Here is a 22,126-nt window from a genome sequence, read left to right on the forward strand (position 1 = left end):
CACTCCTTCGATGATGATCCAACTGAAGGTGACTTTTTGAGACCAAAATGTAACATTGAAACTCGTCCAGACAATTTGCAAGGACCTCGTGGAATTTCCACAACCAAAAGGCAGAACATCCTACAGCTCATTCAATCATTTCCTGGACCAACAAAAAAGTAGTTTTGCCTAGATATGCCTGTGAATGATGTGAGCAATGATCTGGTTGAAACATTCCAGTGAAACCGTAGTCACTTTACTGATGTAGCTTTATGACAGTTTTTCAAAGCAAATAACATTAATTTTTTAATTTTTTTTGATTCTGGTAGTAAAAACTTCGTTTGATTTCCGCAAAAGAAGCATTTTTAAGTTTCATTATGGCGAAAAAAAATTTAAAGTTTGGTTTATTTTGTATTGGTCCCAAAGTGATCTAACACATCATTTTACAAGTTTGCTGATGACTTTAGGAAGTTATTCCAGTCATCTTACTTGCTCATTTATGTAGGAACATTATTTCTTGTTTTCGTCTCCTCTTTTTGGTCGTGTATGACTTTAACTGATTAAAATTACTGAAAAATGCTAGGTTTTAGTTGTTGCAAAGTTGAATACCTACCAGAAGACTGGAATGATCTAGTAAGTGCAAATGTAAACAAATAAAAAATGGAAAATTTGTTTTCATATATATAGCGTAAATTATGCACCTAACATTCAGTAATCATGGCTTGGTATCGGCAATTTCAGAATTATGGACCTTAATCCAAGGATTGATAATTTTTGTTCAATTTTCAAATTTAAAAAAATAAATATTCTTAATAGGTTTTTCAAACCAGGGCAGATAATTATTAATACATACTAATAAGTACAATAAATACATAAATACAAAAAAATACACAGAATATCAGCAAGAGGATTTGAAAATATTCATAATTAGACTATAGAAAGTGTTCTAAGGACACCAACTTTCTTAGTTTTGAATAATTTATCAAATTTATATATATTTGGTTTAGACTGACAAAAAGATGGTAAGTAACGCTTTCTTTCATTCTTGAAAAACATACATGTAAATATACAATTAACCTCATCTCCGATATCGTAATTATTACACATGGACATATTCTATTTTGTAGTGGTACATTTTTCCATCTGCCCGTTTCAATTAGAAGATTATGGTTTGATAATCTGAAGCATAATAATGGACACCAATGTTTTCTCTCTATAATTATGATGTATGTCTCAAATTCAAAAGCATTTTAAAAAATAATTTATAATTTGAAGCTTTGGATGAGTTATCAATATACATATACCATGATTGTAAGTATTGATCAGTAAGCTTCGTATTAATATAAGTTTTCAACATGTACACACATGTACATTTTTCAAAAGTGTCGTTCTGTAATAAAATTGTAATATATATTTTGTAAATTTTAATCTACTCTAACTTAATCTTGGGGCCAAAATATGTACCACCAGACCAAATTTGGCATATATTTTTTTCATTAGTTAGTCGATCCACAGACTTGGGAAGTAATATATCAGTTAGAATCCTGCTTATCTCTAATTAAGGTTCAAGCATGCTGTACATGTCTCGGTTATCTTAGCTATGCATCCAGGACAGAAGTATAGTGGTTAGTAAAGAGGAAGTCTGTCTGATCTTAGTTACCAGATCAGATATACCCCAAAATAATGTTTATCGCTGTCTTTCATCAAACGCTTCAAATGATTAGCTTTCACGTAGACCGTGTCTCCGGGGTTCAGAAACACCACTGTGCTGCTGTAGGTGGGATATTGCTTGTAGGGATTCTTGCAGGCGTCGCACTGCGACTTGCTGCTGCTCACCAGGTCCTCCTCCGTGCTGTCCCTGGCGTTGTACCTGACCACGTGCTGCTCGTACGTCTGTCCGTCGCCGCCGCCGCCGGGTTGACCGCTGTCCCTATCGGCGAAGGTCAAGTGCACGTACACTCTGTACACACCTCTTGTTGGGATCGTAATGGCGCCGGTTTCGTACCCCATGGCGTACTTTATCAGAATGACGGGGGATTCTTTGTTTTCATTCCAACTCCGGATCACTCGTACTGAGGTGTCATTCAAAAGCGATTTTTCATCTGAAATAAGAAACTATTGTCAAAAGATATACTGCTCCTACACGAAAGGGGTTATACGTTTGAGGGCAGCACATATAAACATGTACACAGAAGGAATATATTTGAAATGTGCATTATCGAGACGTATCATTCCTATCTGGGAGATAGCAATATTAGTCCAGTCAATCTGTGAAGCACCCGGGCAAAATAGCAACATATTTTTCTTTAGTATTTTTTTATACAAAGCAACCAATTCTATATAACATACTAAAAAGTCTACCAAAATCGAAGCATGGGAAATATACTAATTTTGGACATGAATGTTTTGGAATTTTTATTAAATTTTACCAATTTGTTTTCATGCACATGAGTATCGCATGCTAAACTGAGCTCTCTATTTATATAAAATACATTTAGAACACTTGCATATTACACAATGTACACAGAAGGATTTGACAAAACGCCTCCTCATTATCATAATTTATTGAAAATACACGTTCAGTCACAGGTATAGGAATTACAAATACCAGGTTTTGAAAACACGTTACCTTAGTGGATGTGCATTGTACCAATGTATAAATAGTAGAGACTTTTTGAAAACACACACGTTATCTCAGTGGATGTGCATTGTACCAATGTATAAATAGTAGAGGATTTCTGAAAACCTTTATAGGCTACGTTTGATCATTCATGATGATGACATGACTCACTATTATAATATATATGCTACGGTTGTTGTTGTTGGTTGTTTGTTTTGGGGTTTTTTCAAATATTACCTAGGTACTTCTAAAAATACCATTGGTGTTTAATATATACTAGTACATGATTTATTTCAATAAATCTGAATGACAAAATTAGTATCTCTGCACAAGGCATAGTCCAAATGAATCTTTGACAAGGTCATGACAGTACACTCCCATAAACCACTATCATGTTTTGTCTGTAGAAAATATCCACTCATCTGGCCTTAGTTTTGTAAAACTTTTCAATAATTGTGATCAAACCCACCTTGATATTGGATAAAACCCAAACAGAAAATTGTTATCATGTCACGTCAATAACCTAGATCATTATTATAATGCATATTTGTTTTTCTCATAATACCTGGTACTTTTAAAAATAATATTTATGGAAAATATATCAAGATAAGCATTTCAATTCATTTCATTTCAACTTATGTTCATGCTTATATCTTATTACCTTTGCACCTAATATGAAGGAAGGAAATGTTTTATTTAATGACGCCCTCAGCACATTTTCTTTACGGTTATATGACGTCAGACATATGGTTAATGACCACACAGGTATTGCAGGAGGAAACCCGCTGTCGCCACTTCATGGGTTACTTTTTTCGATTGGCAGCAAGGGATCTTTTATATGCACCATCCCATAGACAGGATAGCACATAGCAGGGCCTTTGATGTACCAGTCGTGGTGCACTAGCTGGAGCGACAAATGGCCCAGTGAGACCACTGACGGGGATCGATCCCAGACCGATCGCTTTACCACTGGGCTACGTCTCGCCCTGCACCTAAGATGATCTTATCGCTAAGATCGCTTCGTGGAAGGGGGCTCAGATAGTTATAGTTAATTATGTACAGAGGTATCATTAAAATAGATTTGCTTTGATTTCAGTTCGTTGGAGCACACTGGATTATTTCTCCTTCCACACTATACTCACAAATGGCGACGCTATTGTTGGTAGTAGTATTACACAGTGTTCATTATAACTTATTCGGCTGGGTAGCATACCTTGTTGTAGATCTGGATTCAGACCTTGCAAGTGAATAACTGGTTTGATAGCACTTAGAAATTGCACACTGGGCAGTCTCTTTCTATCTAGAAAAAAACAATCCAATAAACAGAATTAAAGGGACTTTCCCGAGTTCGCTTCCTTTGCTGACTAACATAGCCCTTTTTGATGACTAAAATTGCATATTAAAGATATATGTTCCTTTTTAGACGTATTAAAATAAACAACGTATTTTTGCCATCTTGTTTTTTGTAGTAGCCCAAACTACCTTGATTGTACGAAGATATAATTATCATGAAGTAAAATGAAAACTGACTGCTACAAACATTAATATACGACCACAAATACATTGGATATATAGACAGTGGTATTTAAAACAAGAATGTGTTTTAATGTGTACTTTTAGTTGCCTAAAGTGTTCTAATACTCCGAAACATGTAACAAGTGCTACAAATTCATGACAGTCCCTTTAAAAGGGTGTACTACGCAGTCAGATACTACAGATGACGACAGTAATACATGTGGCTTAAACACAGCATACACACCATGGATACAATAATATCACAACCCCTCATCCGTAAAGCAAACTGGGGGGAAATTGGAGGATTAGCTGGTAAGTTTGAGACCTGGCCCCGTGCTTATCAACCTTAAAGTCTAGACTTTAATAAAGTCCAGACTTTAACGTCATGGCAACGCCATTCAAATAGCATTACGTTAGTCTGGACTTGATTAAAGTCTAGACTTTAAGTTTTATAAACACGGGCCCAGGAAGCGTCTTTGACTACACCAGTTCTGTTTTTGACTACACCAGTTCTGTCTTGGACTACACTAGTTCTGTTTTTGACTATATTAGTTCTGTCTTTGACTACACCAGTTCTGTCTTGGACTACACTAGTTCTGTTTTTGACTATATTAGTTCTGTCTTTGACTACACTAGTTCTGTCTTGGACTACACTAATTCTGTCATTGACTACATTAGTACTGTCTTGGACTACACCAGTTCTGTCTTTGACTACACCAGTTCTGTCTTGGACTACACTAGTTCTGTCGTTGACTACATTAGTTCTGTCTTGGACTACACCAGTTCTGTCGTGGACTACACCAGTTCTGTCTTGGACTAAACTAGTTCTGTCGTTGACTACACCAGTTCTGTCTTGGACGACACTAGTTCTGTCTTTGACTATATTAGTTCTGTCTTTGACTACACTAGTTCTGTCTTTGACTACACCAGTTCTGTCTTGGACTACACTAGTTCTGTCGTTGACTACATTAGTTCTGTCTTGGACAACACCAGTTCTGTCGTTGACTACACCAGTTCTGTCTTGGACTAAACTAGTTCTGTCGTTGACTACACCAGTTCTGTCTTGGACTAAACTAGTTCTGCCGTTGACTACATTAGTACTGTCTTGGACTACACTAGTTCTGTCTTTGACTACACCAGTTCTGTCTTGGACTACACTAGTTCTGTCGTTGACCACAGTACTGTCTTGGACTACACTAGTTCTGTCGTTGACCACAGTACTGTCTTGGACTACACTAGTTCTGTCATTAACTACATTAGCTCTGTCTTGGACTACACCAGTTCTGTCTTGGACTACATTAGTTCTGTCGTGGACTACACCAGTTCTGTCTTGGACTACACTAGTTCTGTCCATGACTACAGTAGTTCTGTCTTGGACTACACCAGTTCTGTCTTGGACTACACCAGTTCTGTCCTCGACTACAGTAGTTCTGTCTTCGACTACACCAGTTCTGTCTTGGACTACAGTAGTTCTGTCATGGACTACACCAGTTCTGTCTTGAACTACACCAGTTTTGTCCTGAACTACAGTAGTTCTGTCTTGGACTACAGTAGTTCTGTCTTTGACTACACCAGTTCTGTCTTGGACTACACTAGTTCTGTCGTTGACCACAGTACTGTCTTGGACTACACTAGTTCTCTCGTTAACTACATTAGCTCTGTCTTGGACTACACCAGTTCTGCCTTGGACTACAATAGTTCTGTCTTGGACTACAGTAGTTCTGTCATGGACTACACCAGTTCTGTCTTGAACTACACCAGTTTTGTCCTGGACTACAGTAGTTCTGTCTTGGACTACAGTAGTTCTGTCTTTGACTACACCAGTTCTGTCTTGGACTACACTAGTTCTGTAGTTGACCACAGTACTGTCTTGGACTACACTAGTTCTGTCGTTAACTACATTAGCTCTGTCTTGGACTACACCAGTTCTGTCTTGGACTACATTAGTTCTGTCTTGGACTACACCAGTTCTGTCTTGGACTACACTAGTTCTGTCATTGACTACAGTAGTTCTGTCTTGGACTACACCAGTTCTGTCTTGGACTACACCAGTTCTGTCTTCGACTACAGTAGTTCTGTCTTGGACTACACCAGTTCTGTCTTGAACTACACCAGTTTTGTCCTGAACTACAGTAGTTCTGTCTTGGACTACAGTAGTTCTGTCATGGACTACAACAGTTCTGTCTTGGGCTACAGTAGTTCTGCCTTGGACTAGAGTAGTTCTGTCTTGGACTACACCAGTTCTGTCTTGGACTACAGTAGTTCTGTCTTGGACTATTCCAGTTCTGTCTTGGACTACATTAGTTCTGTCTTTGACTACACCAGTTCTGTCTTGGACTACAGTAGTTCTGTCTTGGACTACACCAGTTCTGTCTTGGACTACAGTAGTTCTGTCTTGGACTATTCCAGTTCTGTCTTGGACTACATTAGTTCTTTCTTTGACTACACCAGTTCTGTCTTGGACTACACTAGTTCTGTTGTTGACTATATTAGTTCTGTCTTGGACTACACCAGTTCTGTCTTGGACTACAGTAGTTCTGTCTTGGACTACACCAGTTTTGTCTTGGACTACACTAGTTCTGTCTACACTAGTTCTGTCTTGGACTACACTAGTTCTGTCTTGGACTACACTAGTTCTATCTTGGACTACACTAGTTCTGTCTTGGACTACACTATTTCCGTCTTTGACTACACTAGTTCTGTCTACACTAGTTCTGTCTTTGACTACACTAGTTCTGTCTTTGACAACACTAGTTCTCTCTTTGACTACACTATACATATAATTTTTAAATACAATCAATCCCCCCGAAGTATCCAACTACCTACCAAATTTCAGCTAAATCGGCCAAGAACCTTTCTTACAAGATGACACAGCAGAGGCGACGAAAATAATAATAATAAAAAAAAAAAAAAAAAAAAAAAAAATTCCCATCACTAGATCACATTGATTTATTAATCATCGGCTTGTGGATATGAAATATTTGATATTTTGACATATAATCTTAGAGAGAAAACCCGCTACATTTTTCCATTACCAGCAAGTGATCTTTCATATGCACATACCACGGCTGTTGATGTCTGTGACATATAATAGATAATAGTTATATTTGTGTTGTTTCCACTGACAGATATAATCATTATAACAGATCATTGTTATATTTGGGTACTTCCCAATGGCAGATATATTCATTATAACCAAACAGTATAATATTTGGTTTGTTCCCATTGACAGATATATTCATCATAACAGGTCATTGATATATATGAATTGTTTCCACTGACAGATATATTCATTATAACAAATAATTATAATATTATAACATATATCATTATAACAGATAGTTTTATTAATTGTGTTGTTTCCACCCACAGACATATTCATTGTATATTGTTATATTTAGGTCGTTTCCACAAATATATTCAATATAAAAGATAATTATTATATTTGTATTGTTTCCACTGACATGTAATACTTATAACAGATTATTATTATATTTGGGTTTTCCCCAATGACAGATATATTCTTTATAACTGAACAGTATTTTATTTGGGTTGTTACCACTCAGCGATATATTTATTATAACAGATAATTGTTATATTTGTATTGTTCCCATTGACAGATATATTCAGTATATTATTTAATTGTTCTATTTTGGTTGTTTTTACTGACATGTTTTCATTATAATAGATCACTGTTATAATTGGGTTATTTCCACCGATAGGTTTATTCATTATAACATTATAACAGACAATTGTTATATTCCGGTTCTTCCCACTAGAAGATACGTTAATTATAGCAGTAACTTTTATATCTGGTTTGTTTCCATTGGAAGATATATTCAATATAACAGAACACTGTTATATTTTTGGGTTGTTTTCACTGACAAATATATTCATTATATCAGATCATTGTTATACTTAGGTTATTGCCACTAACAGATGTATTCATAATATATATATTATAGCAAATTACTGTTATATTTGGGTTGGTTTCACTCACAGGTGCATTCATTATAACAGAACATTGTTATCTTTGGGTTGTTTCCACTGACAGATATATTTATTATAACAGATCATTGTTATATCTGGGTTGTTTCCACTGACAGATATAGTTATTATAACAGACCATTGTTATATCTGGATTGTTTTCACTGACAGATATAGTTATTATAACAGATCAGTGTTATATTTTGGTTGTTTCCACTGACAGATATAGTTATTATAACAGATCAGTGTTATATTAGGGTTGTTTCCACTGACAGATATAGTTATTATAACAGATCAGTGTTATATCTGTGTTGTTTCCACTGACAGATATAGTTATTATAACAGATCAGTGTTATATCTGGGTTGTTTCCACTGACAGATATAGTTATTATAACAGATCATTGTTATATCTGTGTTGTTTCCACTGACAGATATAGTTATTATAACAGAACATTGTTATGTCTGTGTTGTTTCCACTGACAGATATAGTTATTATAACAGATCAGTGTTATATCTGTGTTGTTTCCACTGACAGATATAGTTATTATAACAGATCAGTGTTATATCTGTGTTGTTTCCACTGACAGATATAGTTATTATAACAGATCAGTGTTATATCTGTGTTGTTTCCACTGACAGATATAGTTATTATAACAGATCAGTGTTATCTCTGTGTTGTTTCCACTGACAGATATAGTTATTATAACAGAACATTGTTATGTTTAGGTTGTTTCCACTGACAGATATAGTTATTATAACAGAACATTGTTATATTTGGGTTGTTTCCACTGACAGATATAGTTATTATAACAGAACATTGTTATATCTGGGTTGTTTCCACTGACAGATATAGTTATTATAACAGAACATTGTTATATCTGTGTTGTTTCCACTGACAGATATAGTTATTATAACAGAACATTGTTATATCTGGGTTTTTTCCACTGACAGATATAGTTATTATAACAGAACATTGTTATATCTGGGTTGTTTCCACTGACAGATATAGTTATTATAACAGAACATTGTTATATCTGTGTTGTTTCCACTGACAGATATAGTTATTATAACATATCATTGTTATATCTGTGTTGTTTCCACTGACAGATATAGTTATTATAACATATCATTGTTATATCTGTGTTGTTTCCACTGACAGATATAGTTATTATAACAGATCAGTGTTATATCTGGGTTGTTTCCACTGACAGATATAGTTATTATAACAGATCATTGTTATATCTGGGTTGTTTCCACTGACAGATATAGTTATTATAACAGATCATTGTTATATCTGGGTTGTTTTCACTGACAGATATAGTTATTATAACAGATCATTGTTATATCTGGGTTATTTCCACTGACATATATAGTTATTATAACATATCATTGTTATATCAGGGTTGTTTCCACTGACAGATATAGTTATTATAACAGATCATTGTTATATCTGGGTTGTTTTCACTGACAGATATAGTTATTATAACAGATCATTGTTATATCTGGGTTGTTTCCACTGACAGATATAGTTATTATAACATATCATTGTTATATCAGGGTTGTTTCCACTGACAGATATAGTTATTATAACAGAACATTATTATATTTGGTTGTTTCCACCGACAGATATAGTTATTATAACAGTTCATTGTTATATCTGGGTTGTTTCCACCGACAGATATAGTTATTATAACAGATCATTGTTATATCTGGGTTATTTCCACTGACAGATATAGTTATTATAACAGATCATTGTTATATCTGGGTTGTTTCCACTGACAGATATAGTTATTATAACAGATCATTGTTATATTTGGTTGTTTCCACTGACAGATATAGATATTATAACAGATCATTGTTATATCTGGGTTGTTTCCACTGACAGATATAGTTATTATAACAGATCAGTGTTATATCTGGGTTGTTTCCACCGACAGATATAGTTATTATAACAGATCATTGTTATATCTGGGTTGTTTCCACTGACAGATATAGTTATTATAACAGAACATTGTTATATTTGGGTTGTTTCCACTGACATATATAGTTATTATAACAGATCATTGTTATATTTAGGTTGTTTCCACTGACAGATATAGTTATTATAACAGATCAGTGTTATATCTGGGTTGTTTCCACCGACAGATATAGTTATTATAACAGATCATTGTTATATCTGGGTTATTTCCACTGACAGATATAGTTATTATAACAGATCATTGTTATATCTGGGTTGTTTCCACTGACAGATATAGTTATTATAACAGATCATTGTTATATTTGGTTGTTTCCACTGACAGATATAGTTATTATAACAGATCATTGTTATATCTGGGTTGTTTCCACTGACAGATATAGTTATTATAACAGATCATTGTTATATCTGGGTTATTTCCACTGACAGATATAGTTATTATAACAGATCATTGTTATATCTGGGTTATTTCCACTGACAGATATAGTTATTATAACAGAACATTGTTATATTTGGGTTGTTTCCACTGACAGATATAGTTATTATAACAGAACATTGTTATATTTAGGTTGTTTCCACTGACAGATATAGTTATTATAACAGATCATTGTTATATCTGGGTTGTTTTCAATGACAGATGGATTTATTTAAGATAATATTTATTGTTATATCAGAGTTGTTACCCCCAGTAAATGCTTTCATTCTGATAAACTGATTTATTATTAGAGTTGTATGCAAAGGCGTCTGTTAACCATAACAAGATTCATTAAACAAATAACAGTATCATTTAGATTTCTAATTAAATGGAAAGATGAAATTTAAAGAGCATTATAAAGTGCACCACCACCATCCTCCTCTATGTCGTCTGCCTTCAGCTTACCAATCTTTGTTTTAGGCGTCTTAGGTACTGAACGTTTGTGTTCGTCTAGTTCGGACAGGTACATCTGAAAAATATGTATACTAAACAGGGATTTTAATTTTTTGAATTACAGCATTCCTACGCATTGCGTTTATTTTGATTTACCCTGACATATATATGCACATCAATATTCCGTCAGGTTTAATAGATAATGAAACACTCTTTTAAAGCTTAGTCCATTTTAAGTTAAAACAAATACACATTATCAGTATTCGTATTTCTGTCGGCATACATATTTTATTTTAAATATTATTAGCTTTTAAAACGTATAATAGAAAACAACAGTTAATTTGCATCAAATAATCTGAAATTAACTCATGCTATCTTCAGTAGAGTCGCGTTAATCACATGTATTCATGTATTAGTATTACATGAAAGTTTGATTGACACATATTGTATTGGTTTAAAAAAGCCAACACATGGATGAAGCACAAGTCATACAACGTAGCAGGTCTTCTCCATAAGACAGCCACGTCACGACAGTAATTTACGTTCATTTATCAGAGATTTGATCACAAGTCTTCTCCATAATACAGCCACGTCACGACAGTAATTTACGTTCATTTATCCGAGATTTGATCGCAAGTCTTCTTCATAATACAGCCACGTCACGACAGTAATTTATGTTCATTTATCCGAGATTTGATCACAAGTATTTGTGTGCTTTATACAAGCATGAACGGAAGAAACACGATGTGCACTGCATGATTCGGGCTCGTAGTCAGAGGAAAGCAAGAAGGGAGGGGGGTGGGGGGTGGGGTGGGGGGTGAAGACCGATTGCCACCTCGACCTAGCATATTCTGGACTTTAATTACTAGTGTGCGTTAAGTACCACCAACTCCTTAAAATCGAATGCCTCCCCCCCCCCCCCCCCTCCAATAACGTCACTAACTTTTGGGGTCGACGGTTTGGAAAGTAAATAGAAAACAGCTGTTGTTACTGGCCACAGGTATTCCCAAGCATTAACGTCAGATATGTTATAGTAACGTTATATACTAAAGAGTATATGTAAGTATAGTATTTGTATTAGGGATTTCTGTTTGGGGGTACCTGTGTTACCGGCAGGGCCGTGAATCAATTCATATAAATGTAAGCATTGATTTTATAAAGAAAACGATACATTGTCCAGGTGAGACCTGAGGAAATTAATTATTATCATTTACAATTTAGGCCTTCAGTGGTTTATTTTTATTTCTCCGTAGACTACGTTTTTATACTGGACTACGAGTTGCTTTATAATTCTACTGTTAATCATTATAACCAATAAATGTAATATAATTATAAACAGCGAGTGCGTTATTCTATCCACTCAGAATTATTGTTAAACTGCTGGTGTGTGGTTTGACGGGGAGAGAAAACCACAACGCTACCTGTAGATATTTATAACCTCCCTTTTGCCCCTAAATCGTCACAGTGCATATAAAGGATCCCTTGCTGCTAATCGAAAAGAGTAGCCCATGAAGTGGCGACAGTGGGTTTCCTCTCTCAATATCTGTGTGGTCCTTAACCATAAATCTGACGCCATATAACCATAGATAAAATGTGTTGCGTGTTTCGTTTAATAAAACATTTCCTTCCTATGTACATTTCATTTCAAATATAAAAAAAATCTTAAAACTACGATATCATACAAATATGCGTCTAGCGACCACCACGAATTACGCACACACGCTTTATTTTCGCCGTTTGACTCTTTTCATTCTGTGAATTATTCACCTGTTACACCGTTATCTAAACCTTGCCAAATAGCCACGATATCAAAACGAAGTATCCTGATATTCTATATAATTTTATAATCATCATCTTTATCAGGAAATAACAATAGTGGCAAAGAGTTACTCATAATATCATGTCATTGTGTGCACTGATCTTTCAACTACTGAAGAGAATAAACCCCACTAAATTAGCATTCGTAATCATTCCCGGGGAATTAGTTTGTATTAATTAGCTGGTCTGTACAGAGAGAGAGAGAGAGAGAGAGAGAGAGAGAGACTGCACCTTTCACAAAATTTATCAAACTCGAACTGTTTCATGTCAGATAATTTACAAAGACTCTTTATTTCTGATTTAATCACCAGCTGTTTGTCGGCTATAATTCACGCTAGGTAATAGCTTCAAAAGAAAAGTGTGTGACAATGACGAACACGTAAAGACCGGTTTATTTTGTTTACTCAACACTATTAGACAGAACTGTGCTTTCTAAGGATAACATATGAATACGTCCGTCAATGACATATCCCCTCCATTCGATAGAAGAATTAGTTTGTTTTCTTTAACGACACCACTAGAGCACATTGATTTATTATTCGTATGCTATTGGATGTCAAACATTTGGTAATTTTGACATATTATAGTCTTAGAGAGGAAATTAGCTACATTTTCCCATTAGTTTGAAGGGATCTTTTATCGCAGAAATCATGATGAAACTCTCCGTCTGCACACGCTCCTGTAGTAGTAGTAGTAGTAGTAAAGAAAAGAAAAATAATAATCCATACCGTGAATACATTATATATGCGCATGCGCTACGAATTTGTATTCCAAGAGAAAAATAGCTCTAAGTTCAGCCAGCAAAGATTTCGCTAAGGTTCGTGAACTATTTGATTGGTTCCCGACGTGGTCATTTGGTTTACCGCGAAGCGCATAAACCAGTCTAGCGGATGTTTTTATGGTCGGTCTGGCAGGGGGCGAGACGTAGCCCAATGGTAAAGCGCTCGTTCGATGGGCGGTCGGTCTGGGATCGACCCCTGTCGGTGGGCCCATTGGGATATTTCCCGTTCCAGCCAGTGCACCACGACTGGTATATCAAATGTCGTGGTATGTACTACCTTGTCTGTGGGATGGTGCATATAAAAGATCCCTTGCTGCTAATCGAAAAGAGTACCCCATGAAGTGGCGACAGTGGGTTTCCTCTCTCAATATCTGTGTGGTTCTTAACCATATGTCTGACGCCATATAACCGTAAATAAAATGTGTTGAGTGCGTCCTTAAATAAAATATTTCCTTCCTTCGGTCTGGCTGAACACAGCCCTGATCCCGAGAAATATGAGTATGTAGCTGGAGGTAATGACGTCATTTTGTCAGTGGTCAGCAGCTATCTAGGTCAAGTGCCCTTTAACATTGTTACGTTTATGTTTGTAGAATAGGGGATCCGACGAAAGACCGAAATGGACCCAAAAGGAGAAATATCCGATTATCCAGCTGTTGACGTCATTGTGTCAGTAGTCATGACCTATCTAGTTCAAGCGTCCTTTAGCACTGTGATGTTTATGTTTATACAATAGGCCTTATTGATAACCTGGAAAATCATTTTAGAAACCTCCCTGACCAACATCCTAATGCTAGTACCGACACTAACTCCACATCCCTGACCAACACTGTCACGGGGATTCTATAATACCCGTAACTGAATAAAACACGATTATCAAAATATCTCTCCTAACTGTATATCTATTAGATCTCTCTGTAACAGGCTGTTAAACCCTAGTATGGCTCGTCTCTAGGTATGATCAGAGATACGATCTTATATAAAGTATATATTAATATAGCACGTAGTTCTCTAGAAACACAACAAAAACACAATACACTTTGGAATCTGTATTATCCTACGCTGACAAATGTACAGCCGTAGTAGTAAATTAATAACAGCAATAATAACAACCCAGAACGGATCACTTAATTAGTTAATCTCTAGGTGTCTAGTTACACAATATGCGAATCACTTCACCGTTACACCACATCCACACGTGTGATACTTGAGAAACGCTTACAGGAGAAGTTAATTAATAAAGGAATTACAACACCATTCCTAACTGGTTTATTTTTAGTTAACCCTACTACTCGTTCAGTAACGTGTGATAATTGAGAAACGCTTCTTGGGGAACTTAATTAATACAGGAATTACAGCTCTATTCCTAACGGGTTAATTTTTAATTAACCCTTAACTACTCTTTCAGTAATCTGTAACACAAAATTAATACTGGTACCTATCACAATAAAGACAATAACCTACAGTTTACCTAGGGTCTTCTAGGATGACTGGCTAAGCTTTATATTACCAAATACTCATATAATGTTAGAACAAAAAGTCTACGATTTACTTCGTCAGATGACCGAAGACACTGTCTAAAGAATATTGGTATAATACAGTATTAAAATATTTAAAGTCACATCAATCACATCAAGGTTATACACAGAGCAGAAATGATATTTACCAAAGTCCAAACGGACTAACGTTCCCAGGAAGCTTCCTAATTCGTTCTCCTAGATATCTCTAAATCCTAGCTATTTATTCCAAAATCAGAATTGGCCTGGGGGAACAAGGCGGTACCTCACGTATCATCTCATATTCTACATTTAATAGAGTCGGTATATTTCTCTCTGATCGTCAGTCTGGCTGTCGCCAACCGCGAGCAATCTCCTGGCCATAAACAGCACTACCGGAGATATTACGTAACTACTAGCCACATGGCCTCCGCAGCTGGCCGAGGGTGTGTATTAGGCGTACCGATCGAGGACGGTCGCGCAGAAGTCTTACGTAACAAGTTGCCCATCTGGGCTACGGGCAATAAACTGCACACGGCCCTCTAACACAATTAAAATCGCCACAGGCGAAACAAATTTAAGAGAATGTACCGTCACAAACACCCAACACTAGCACCGACACTAACTCCACCTCCCTGAACAACGCTAGCACCGACCCTAAATCCACCTCCCTCACAAACACCCCAACACTAGCACCGACCCTAACTCCACCTCTCAGACAAATGGAAGCACTGACCCTAAGTCCACCTCCCTGACCAACACCCCAACACTAGCACCGACCATAAATCCACCTCCCTGACCGACACCCCAACACTAGCACCGACCCTAATTCCACCTCTCTGACCAACGGAAGTACTGACCCTAAGTCCACCTCCCTGACCAACACCCCAACTCTAGCACCGACCCTAAATCCACCTCCCTTACCAACATCACAATGCTAGCACCGACCCTAACTCCACCTCCCTGACCAACACCCCAACACTAGCACCGACCCTAACTCCACCTCCCTGACCAATGCTAGCACCGACCATAACTCCACCTCCCTGACCAACACCCCAACACTAGCACCGACCCTAACTACACCTCCCTGACAATCACCCCAACACTAGCACCGACCCTAACTCAACCTCCCTGACCAACACCCCAACACTAGCACCAACCCTAACTCCACCTCCCTCACAAACACCCCAACACTAGCACCGACCCTAAATCCACCTCCCTGAACAACATCCGAACGCTAGCACCGACCCTAACTCCACCTCCCTGACCAACACCCCAACACAAGCACCGACCCTAAATCCACCTCCCTTACCAACATCCCAACGCTAGCACCGACCCTAACTCCACCACCCTGACCAACACCCCAACACCAAACACTAGCACCGACCCTAACTCCACCTCCCTGACCAAAAACCCAACACTAGCTCTGACCCTAACTCCACCTCTCTGACCAACGGAAGCACTGACCCTAAGTCCACCTCCCTGACCAACACTAGCACCGACCCTAACTCCACCTCCCTGACCAACACCCCAACGCTAGAACCGACCCTAACTCCTCCTCCCTGACCAACACCACAACACTAGCACCGACCCTAAATCAACCTCCCTTACCGACATCGCAACGCAAGCACCGACCCTAACTCCACCTCCCTGACCAACACCCCAACACTAGCACCGACCCTAACTCCACCTCCCTGACCAACAACCCAACACTAGCACCGACCCTAACTCCACCTCTCTGACAAATGGAAGCACTGACCCTAAGTCCACCTCCCTGACCAACACCCCAACACTAGCACCGACCATAAATCCACCTCCCTGACCGACACCCCAACACTAGCACCGACCCTAATTCCACCTCTCTGACCAACGGAAGTACTGACCCTAAGTCCACCTCCCTGACCAACACCCCAACTCTAGCACCGACCCTAACTCCACCTCACTGACCAATGCTAGCACCGACCCTAACTCCTCGTCCCTGACCTATGCTAGCACAGACCCTAACTCCACCTCCCTGACCAACACCCCAACACTAGCACCGACCCTAAATCCACCTCCCTGACCAACATCCCGAAGCTAGCACCGACCCTGTCTCCACATTTCTGACCAACACCCCATGACTAGCACTGACCCTAACTCCACCTCCCTGACCAACGCTAGCACCAACCCTAACTCCACCTCCCTGACCAACAGTAGCGCCGACCCTAATAATATTTTAATCATTAAAGGGCCCCGTTCCACGAAAGAATTGTGGCTAATCTTAATTCTAGTGTGGTCGGTAAATTTTACAACTGGCACTGTAAACTTTATATCCGTTCCACAAAGCAACTTTACGATAGTCGTATGTGCCCCTTTAATGATTAAAATATTATTTACAAAAAAATACGAATTAGTTAAATAATGAATTGGTTACCGACTTTTCGGAACATCTTAGGTGTATTCATTGGTATCGGAAATCCATGAAGTAGCTTTGTCAGTTTATTTGATGAGCGATAATTGCCGAATGCATAAGACATGAGAGTTATCTCCCGTATTTTCGTGTGAAAGTCTATGGCCTAGAATGTTTTTTTCACCGAACGCCAAGTTTTATAAAAGTTATTTCCTCTATATTAGATCCATTTTTATACAAAAAATTAGTTTCCTTCTTAGAAAATGACCAAATCATCATTTAACTGCCATTTGTCAGCTATGTTAGTGGCTTAGAACTGCCTCGTACCTATTGTAAATTTTCACATTAATTTACGACAATAGTAAGCTACGACGTGTCGTGAAACGGGCTGGCGAGTCGCGATGGTAGGTATTTACGGCGATAATAGTGCTAAGATCGCTTCGTGGAACGGAGCCCTGAAGTCATTACGTACAGAAACATAGTGGTACACAATGCACACACACACGCACACACACACACACACACACACACACACACACACACACACACTCCGACATTTCTACTGTGTATCAATTAAGAAAGTATGACTCTAGGCTGCATCTAATTGCCTCTGGGCAGGCTACGCTTGACATGTGTAGATTCACTTATTAGGACAGTACACCGCATGAAATAGCAATTAAATAATTAAATGGAAAAGGAAAACAAATTTGTTGAGAACGATTAATTTAATACATTCCATTTGCATTATTTCTGGAGGAGACGACATTAAAACAGTTGTTTTATAGTCAACTGTGAAGCACACATCCGTTGATTAGCAGTACAGACGGTAAAACAAGAAACAACAACAGATGTTTTAAAGACTATATTTATGACAACATGTAATCAGCGGGCACCTCTCTTAAGCGGCCACTTTTATCTACTCCCTTGTGTGACAGCTAAAGACAGGTTTGACTACACACACACACACACATATATATATATATCCTTTGAAGCGGTCGGTCATCGGATTGATCCTTCTCAGTAGACCCATTTGCAGTTTGGGCTATTTTCCGTTCAAACCAGTGGTCCACAGCTGGTTCATCAAAGGCCGTGGTATGTGCTGTCCTGTCTGGGAAAGTACATATAAAAGACCCCTTGCTGCTTATCGGAAAGAGTAGCATGTGGCGGCAGCGGGTTTCCTCTAAAGAAATATGTCAGAATGACAATATGTTTGACGTCCAATAGCCAATGATCAGATAAATCTCAATGTGCTCTAGAGGCGTCGTTAAACAAAACCTACTTTTACTTTATATATACAGATGTACTATTTTAACAAACACACAGGGACCTTTAGTTTAAAGTGGGGAGATAAACCATAATTCCTAATTATTGATCACGGATAAAATTGTAAACAACCTAAGTCTACGACTTTCAAGAAACACGTTACCTGTTTTAAAACGCTTTTTAGTTCATTGGTGTTTCTCACACAAACCTCTCCCTCTCGGAGCGATCCGATTCCAGTCTTTTCGCAGCTCCTACACGAGAGACACATCAAGTAGTTCTCATCCACTGGCTTTGCACGGATCGCTAAAACAACGAAAGTGATTGCCACTACACCTGCAGCTACGTTGAGAAAGATAAGAACACCGGCAGCTGAACGACAGCGAGAAGTGAATAAAGACGTCATTCTACGTTGTGCTCGTTTGTCGATCTGGAGCTACACGGTTTGGTGCGGTCACAGTACAGCGGGGAATCACCTGCCTCAAACAAGTTTCAATAAAGACGCCACACCCTACGTCACGCACCTGTGTTGATTCTGTAGCTACGCAGTTTGGTGTCCTCATTGCAGTACCTCATTTCAGATTCCCCGTCATAGTCATTTACATAAGTGTACGAGAATCTCACCTTTTTTTTTTACTCCAGAAAATAGCATACACATCTCAGAGTTTAATTTTTAGGCTATTGTGTTTCATTCGTTTATAAAACATAGTGCCCCCCCCCCCCCCCCTCCCCCCCTAGGATTTTGATCAGGGTACGGCCCTGGACGGGGTGGGAGTGGGGCAACTGTCCCCAAGGCTGGAACAAATAATTCGGGAAGAAACAATAAAGATATTCAAGCAAAATGAAACCTTTTCACCATGTTTTTTTTTTTCTGTCATTCTACACACAATATTAGTTATAGTCCATGTAAACTGCGTTTTTAAACCAACGTTAACCTATATAGCTGTTTGGTAGTAATACTAATATGAATAAACACCCTATACAGATTCGGGCATTTTTGTTTAACTCAGATATGATTTATTAGGCCTAATTATAATTTAGAAGAAAAAAAACATATGGGGGCTGGAGGGGTTGATTTGCTCGAAATTGTACCCAGATAAAATTTGCCCGAATTTTTCCCACTGTTTTCCCCGAATTGGGGGGGGGGGGGGGGGGGGGCAACTGCCCATGACTGTGTGGTGTCATTAATCCTACTAGAAATATAATACTTAATATTGCTAACAGTTTCATCTAAACTTATACATTTGTGTTTGAAAATGCAGTAGAAATCATCTGTTTAAAACTGGGTAGTGGAAGAGGTTATTATATTACACACTTCACACGCGCTGGCGTGAACACAGCTTTAGCAATAGTTTTGGGATTTGCGCGGATCTCGGCTACGTCTACTGGCAAATGGATCCTGAGCGGTCCAATCGAACTACAAGGGGAATCCATAAAATAACGTCATTTTGGGGTATTACCCATGATTACCCATCTCCCGCACTTGTGTGTTTTATAGCGTCATTTAATTTGTAAGTTTTCGGAGTAGGTATTTTTAGCATTATTCCTGCAATGGGCGAGCAAAAATTCACACATGAGCAAATAGAAATTTTAATTGACTTGGTAATTTTTACGATGCGGTGGGTTGTTCGGTCCCTTTTACCCACCCCTGTCTACGGACCTGTGATGGCAGTAAAACATAATCGGTCCTATGTGGCATTGCTTTATGCAAGGTACTATTAAACTGTTGTATTGCCGTTTCCGATAAAACAATATATATTATTATTATTAGTGTAGGCTGCTTAGTATTAAGACCTGCATGGTATCACTAAAGGCTTTAATATTTGATGCATGTTACCAGCCTTTCTTCGGCTGAAAGAACGGTCTTTTTACTTATAAGTGGACCTACAAATACTAAAACATATTCCAGCGTCTCTGGAGACATACGAAAATACTGCTGATAGTTTTCGCTATCAAATTGAATCTCCCGCACCAGATAACGGAAAGCATCCTGCTCCAATCTTCTCATTATTTAATGTTCTCAAAATCTGTTTCTTCTTTCCACAGGTGTTAGTTCTCGTCTCCTATAGTCCGATTTCTCGCTCCAGCCAGTGCACCACGACTGGTACATCAAAGGCCGTGGTATGTGCTATCCTGTGTATGGGATAGTGCATATAAAAGATCCCTTGCTGCTAATCGAAAAGAGTAGCCCATGAAGTGGCGATAGCGGGTTTCCTCCCTCAATATCTGTGTGGTCCTTAACCATATGTCTGACACCATATAACCGTAAATAAAATGTGTTGAGTGCGTAGTCAAATAAACCATTTCCTTTCTATAGTCCGTCACATCCTCCTACACATTGTTTTGTGGACATAATTTTAGTTTGGTTTAATGTAAGAAGAAAAGTAAATGTTTTGTTTATAACAAAAAGCAACAACTATTTTTGTGTCCAGTTTAGAAAAGCAATCGGCTCGGAACTAAATAATTCGTAGTACATACATAGTATGAAAAAATAAACGTTCCCTGTGGGAAGAACTAAGTAATAGTTGAAATTTCGATTTGATCTGATGTTTCATTAGTAATGGATCTTCCTCGTTTAACAATGACATTTTTCAATTTGCATATGACCGGTAACAGTGGATATGTGCTAGGCGCGCGGGTGGAACCGCCAAGCGGCTGGCCGTGCGGTAATAACTGCACTAATGGAAAATCAGCCTAAATCTCGTACCTCGGACTTAACTAGAAATTTTACTACAATTACTACAATTTTATCCGTGATCAATAACTAGGAAATACGGTTTACCTCCCCACTTTAAACTAAAGGTGCCTCAGCCCGAGTACTCTGACTGTAAGAGAGGTAGATGGACGTTTGGACAGTTATATATGATCTGATTATAATGAGAGCGTCGAGACGCGAACAACGACAATCTACTACGTTGTGTACATTTGTCGATCTCACAGTTTGGTGTGCTCGCTAAGTATGGCGGGGAATCACCTACTCGAATTACTGCAATGACTCTTTCACGACACCCCAACACGAAAAATACATCGGCTATTGGGTGTCAAACTATGGTAAACGCCTAATGACTGTGCATAAAAAAGCCATACTACGTCGCGCACCTTTGTTGATTATGTAGCTACACAGTTTGTTGTACTCATTTCAGTACGGCGTGGAATCATCTGTAACAACCTGTAGGTGATTCCCCGCCATAGTCATTTGCATAAGCGTACGAAACGGCAGGGCCGTATACCCTGAAAATCTCACCTTTTTTTTTTTTTACTCCAGAAAATAGAATACATATCTCAGAGTTTAATTTGTAGGCTATAGTGTTTCATTCGTTTATAAAACATAGTGCCACCCTAGGATTTTGATACGGGTACGGCCCTGGATGGGGTGGGAGTGGGGCAACTGTCCCCAGGGCTGGAGCAAATAATTCGGGAAGGAACGATAGAGATATTCAG

At 38.2% G+C, this 22,126-nt stretch overlaps 1 protein-coding gene across 1 annotated transcript; it reads right to left on the reverse strand.

The window, feature by feature from the left end:
• Positions 1-1,213: 1,213 nt before the first annotated feature.
• Positions 1,214-19,091, reverse strand: LOC121381073. The gene is made up of 4 exons (XM_041510204.1): positions 18,852-19,091; positions 10,957-11,020; positions 3,813-3,899; positions 1,214-2,081 (listed from the first exon to the last, which is right to left on the reverse strand). Exons 1-4 carry the CDS (start codon positions 19,089-19,091, stop codon positions 1,636-1,638), a joined length of 837 nt encoding a protein of 278 aa, XP_041366138.1. The 3' UTR covers positions 1,214-1,635.
• Positions 19,092-22,126: the final 3,035 nt, after the last annotated feature.

Source organism: Gigantopelta aegis, chromosome 1 (assembly GCF_016097555.1).
Source record: "Gigantopelta aegis isolate Gae_Host chromosome 1, Gae_host_genome, whole genome shotgun sequence".
NCBI classification, from domain to species: Eukaryota; Metazoa; Mollusca; class Gastropoda; order Neomphalida; family Peltospiridae; genus Gigantopelta; species Gigantopelta aegis.